General features: G+C 43.1%; 2 protein-coding genes across 2 annotated transcripts in view; one reads left to right on the forward strand and one right to left on the reverse strand.

Moving 5' to 3' along the window:
* The window catches only part of Ptp4a2 (protein tyrosine phosphatase 4A2), a gene marked incomplete at its 5' end in the record, with an annotated part of 10,470 nt that extends 7,327 nt beyond the window's left edge, over positions 1-3,143 (forward strand). Inside the window, one exon of the mRNA XM_029540399.1 lies at positions 939-3,143. Within this exon, the coding sequence (XP_029396259.1) occupies positions 939-1,047 (109 nt within the window). The remainder of the gene's footprint in view (positions 1-938) is intronic.
* A 681-nt stretch (positions 3,144-3,824) lies between these two features.
* Positions 3,825-4,234, reverse strand: LOC110323225 (ubiquitin-like). The gene has a single exon (XM_021200379.1). It carries the CDS (start codon positions 4,203-4,205, stop codon positions 3,825-3,827), a length of 381 nt encoding a protein of 126 aa, XP_021056038.1. The 5' UTR covers positions 4,206-4,234.
* Between the last annotated feature and the right edge of the window lie 1,019 nt (positions 4,235-5,253).

Here is a 5,253-nt window from a genome sequence, read left to right on the forward strand (position 1 = left end):
CCCTCCCCTCCCCCTCCCTCTCTCTCAAGATTTATTTATTTTATGTATGTGAGTATGTGAGTACACTGTAGCTGTACAGATGGTTATAAGCCTTCATGTGGTTCTTGGGAATTGAATTTTTAAGACCTCTGCTCTCTGGCCCAACTTGCTCCAGTCAACTCTACTTGCTCAGTCCCTGCTTGCTCCAGCTCAAAATTTATTTATTATTATACATAAGTACACTGTAGCTGACTTCAGATGCACCAGAAGGCGTCAGATCTCATTAGGTAGGGGGTGTTTGTGAACCACCATGTGGTAGCTGGGATTTGAACTCAGCACCTTCAGAAGAACAGTAATTGTTTTTACCCTCTAAGCCATCTCGCCAAGCCCCCACTTGGTACTCTTGAGTGACCTGTTCTCATATATAGTTAAACTGGTAGTATCTTGACAGGCCGGGCATTGGTCTGAAATAATAGGCCACACTGTTCCTTTCTTTAGTAAAATTAAAGCATCTGAATCTATCCTGAACTTTGTCTTTGTATGTTCTAGTTTTCATTTTGTTTTGTTTTTGTTTTTTAAAGCATCCTTATACTTGTCATTCTCTCTCCTGAAGAATCTGTTAATCTAAAAGAGAAGAGTGATCTGGTGTTCAGAACTCTGCTGATTTCTGTTATACTACAGTAACAGGCAGGGAAAGAGACTTGGGAGGCAGAGGCAGGCAGATTCTGAGTTTGAGCTGTTTATACCACAAATTACAGAACAACTAAGGCTACACAGAGAAACACTATCTTGGAAAAAAAAAAGTTCATGTTTCAGCTTTCTAAAGTAATGTGGTATGGGAAATATGCAGGCTTTCAGCTAGGGAGAGCTAACTAGAAGGCATTATTGTAGAAATAGTACATTTCAGGAAGCTCTATAGCTCTTTGCTACATGATAGTGTACTGTTCTTATATTTTCAGAAAAAGAAGAGGAGCATTCAATTCCAAACAGCTGCTTTACTTGGAGAAGTACCGACCTAAGATGCGATTACGCTTCAGAGATACCAATGGGCACTGCTGTGTTCAGTAGAAGTAGAGGAAGGCTGGCTGGATCGTGGCATTAGAGGGGACTCTTGGTACCTGGAAATGTGAATCTGGATTCTTACCTGTGTCATCAAAGTAGTAATGGATTCAGTACTCCTCAACTCCTAATGATTGAGAAGAAGGCAAACGATAAAGAAATCCCTCTATTACACGAATAAAATGTTTAAGAAAAGAAAAAAGAAAGGAAAAGGGATTAATTTAGTGAAAGATGGTTTTGCTCCTAGTTTTGATTTCTGCCAGGATTGAATTATTTCAAAATATCCTGTGTTTTTTAAGCTTTTTTCAAAATAGATGTCTGAGGGAACCCAGCAGAATATGAACCAGTGTGGAGCCGGTTGTGGGAGCACACTTCCATTATGCTTGGCACATAGGCCTCCTTGTGGCGGGATCTGGGGGAGGTAGACTTGCCTCATTTTCTCTCTTCCTGCCTCCCTCCCTCCCTTCTCCTGATCCCCGTAGATGGAGTAGAAAGCAGCCCTTGTTGCTGTAGATGTGCGTGTGTCTGGCAGCCTTAAGCCCACCTGGGCACTTTTAGGAAAAAAAACAAAAAACCAAAAAAATAAATAAATAAAAATAAAAGCAAAGAAAAGGCAGTGGCGCATATATTCTGTGGTCCAGGCTGTTTCTAGTCTATTTTTTTTTTCCCCCTTGTACCCCTGATATACCATTATGGTGTGGAAGGTAGCCAGGAGCCTTTGGTTTTATAAATGGTGATGAAATGACATCCTAAACAGAGTCTTTCTCCTGTAATTTAGCTGAGAGAATCCTTTTTCCCAACAGTGAAACAAGTGGGCCTCCTAGAAACTTTATTGCAGAGATGACTGGAGGCCATTGTTGGTGTGTCCAGGAGAATTAGCATGTTTCTACAAGTGTAGTGGACTGTAGATCTGCTATCTAACAATGTCATGGAAAAGTGGTATCTCAAAATTTTAGGACTGATTTCAGAAATAGTCAAAGGAGCAACAGAACATTCATAGTAGTTTGGTCTTCAGAAATGCCTATAGTTTTCCAAATTATTCTTGTACAGTTTTATTTGTACAGTTCAGTGTAACCACCTATCACCTTGTTAATACTAGATTCTTCTGAGATTAAAAAAGAAAAAATCACTGTCAGAACTAGCCTTGCCTAGTGAGTATGCATCCACAGGCTGGAACTGGGCAGAAGAGCAACAGTAGGCAGCCCAGTGAGCAGCACATGCTCAAGGCATCGCGTGGAAGTGGTGTGGCTTCTCTGCTCAGTGTGTTTTTCCTTATTTGTGGAAGGCAGTTGACCAGACACAGCAAACGGAGGGACACCTCTGTGTACCCTCTTCACCTGAGTGTTTGATAACCATCAGTACTCTGCTACAAGCCTTGAGTGCAGCCGTCACTGGATTTTTATTGTCAGGCCAGTAGGATGGATGACATCTCATTGATGGTACCCAGATGTTAGTGGCTTTCTGAATTGCCTGTTTACTGTTGATGCAATTGATTGGATTTTTAACTAAATGCAAATACCTTCCTGCCTCATCCCAGAAAATGAAAATTAATGCTTTTGACACTTTCTAGAATTTTAAAGTTGAAAAATGATGATATCTAGAAATTCTTACTTCAGAGCATGACAATAGATTTCTTTAACAAAGATTCAAGATGAAATTTCTTACCTAAAAGTTTAGGTTAACTGTTGACTCCAAGGATTTTGATCAATACCACCCAAACCTTTTCCACTTGACATGCTCAGAATTTTGGTGTGTGTGTGTGTATTTGTTCACGAGCACAGTAGCTCCCATGGGGGGTCTGCACATGCAGGTGTCCACCAGCATCAGCCTGCCTGAGGTAGTGTCATTCCTGGTTCTGGGGAAGAAGGGTGTGTGAAGGAGAATAAAGCAGCCCTTTGTCTTAAAGAAGCCTAATGTTAATTGTTCTCAGAACTGGACGGTTCCCCCCCCCTCAAAATTAAAACTTTTTCTTTTGGATTTAATGAAGTATTGCTAACTGAAGCCAGTTTGACTTGTGAGAGAGGTTAGACTGACAGAGGTGTGCAGCCTGATTTACAACCAAACCCTGAACCCTTTTGAAGAACAATAAAACATATTTTACATGCTTTTTGTGCGTTTCTTCCCCACTCCCAAATAGTTCATGTTTGCTCTCCTTTCTCTGCTTGGCATTCTCACGGTCTGATTTGTGTCCCGTTATTAATGGATACGCTAGAGAGGCGAAGTGAGAGGTATTTAGTAAGTATGTACCTGACCAGTCTCATTCTAAGGGATTCACTTTTGTTATAGGTTTGCATAAGCATTACAACTTAGATTTAAATAAACCTTTTTGGGGGTGGGGTGGGGCTTTGAAAGACAGGGTTTCTTTGTGTGTAGCCCTTTCTGTCCTGGAACTCACTTTGTAGACAGGCTGGCCTCCAACTCGGAGATCCAGCTGGCTCAGCCTCCAGAGTGCTGGGATTAAAGACTTGGGCTACCATTGCCTGGCTCTCTTTAAACTTTTTTTTGTTTTGTTTTTCAAGACAGGGTTTCTCTGTGTAGTCTTTAAACTTTTTTCGAGACAGGGTTTCTCTGTATAGCCCTGGCTGTCCTGGAACTCACTTTGTAGACCAGGCTGGCCTTAAACTCAGAAATCCGCCTGCCTCTGCCTCCCGAGTGCTGGGATTAAAGGCGTGCACCACCATGCCCGGCGTCTTTAAACTCTTTTTTTTTTTTTTTTTTACTGCTCCAGTCGACGGAAGGGGACTTTTATTTGGTTCCGGGGTCACCGGCCAGGTATGACCCCAGCTTTATTTGACCTTCTTGGGGCGCAGGTTGTTGGTATGGCCGCACTTCTTGCGGCAGTTGACTGCACGAGGGCGCAGGCGTGCGTAGCACTTGCGGCAGAATATCTTGTCACAGTTGTACTTCTGGGCAAGCTGACGAAGGGATGGCTCAATGATGCCACCGCGCAGACGCAGCACCAGGTGCAAGGTGGACTCTTTCTGGATGTTGTAGTCCGAGAGGGTGTGGCCATCCTCCACCTGTTTGCCGGCAAATATCAGCCTCTGCTGGTCAGGTGGGATGCCTTCCTTGTCTTGGATCTTGGCCTTGACATTCTCGATGGTGTCACTGGGCTCGACCTCAAGAGTGATGGTCTTGCCCGTCAGGGTCTTCACGAAGATCTGCATGTTGGCGTCTGCCGCTCGGCCGCCTCGTTGAAGAGGTCTTTAAACTCTTAAAGTGGAGAATTAGCTGCTTTAATGTTATCATAGAATTTCTCTTTAGTCATTGGTAAACAAGATAAATTTAAGCAGGACTTCAACCTAAAGGAAACAAAGTTTTAGTGGGTAGAGTGAGAATTTTGGTTTCTTTAAGAACAAATGTGTCAGGAATGTTTTAATCCCCTGTGGGATTTGGAGCTGCTTTAGATTGTCCACAACAGCTGATTGTGATTTGCTTTGTGCTCTAGCAGGAGAGTGATTACACCAGCTGCAGAGTTTCTGCAAGTGTTTGACAGTCAAAGTTCTAGGGACTCTTTGAAAGGGTATATATTAATGGTAGATCCAATCGACCACTTTTGCTATTTGTCAGGTGGTTGTGGGTAAAGAAGTGAAAAGAAATTAGATATCCAGTCTGGAACAAACTTGCCCCAAGGAACTTGGCCTCCCATGCCCTCTTTTCCCTAGTGTTAGGGGCTCGGAAGGTAGAATTGGGGGAAGGGGGAGAAGAGCGATAAAGAAAGGAACCCATAAAGTAGCCAAAAGTCTGGCTACAGGTAGAGGCTGGGTGTGATGCTAACCTAAGTACTCTGGCTGTCGAGACTACCCTGGAGTTTATGGAAGACCCAGTCCATCTTGGTGAGCAGTTACAATGGACAGCTTTGTGCTGTGCAACTTAACACTGGAACTGGGTCACATTGCTTGGTGTTAACCTTGTGCCTTGCATTAGCCCTCTTAGCTTCTATGGTTGATTGTGATAATTACTCTTGGCTTACAGAAATTAGCATGCTTTGTCTTTTAAGCTCAACAACTGCCTCCTCTGATATTATGCATCTGACCATGCCGATGCGTCTAAAGTTTTGTGGCCTCAACCCTAGTGCTATCTTTCCAGCTTGCCACATCTCTCATTTGCTCTTTTTCCTTGGGGGTTCTTACATCTTTAATGCCTTTCCCATCCTCACTTTAGTTCTAATTGGTTTTTAAACTTAGAAACGAGGAGCCTGGAAGACAGCTCAGC

Source organism: Mus pahari, chromosome 6 (genome assembly GCF_900095145.1).
Source record: "Mus pahari chromosome 6, PAHARI_EIJ_v1.1, whole genome shotgun sequence".
Lineage (NCBI taxonomy): Eukaryota > Metazoa > Chordata > Mammalia > Rodentia > Muridae > Mus > Mus pahari.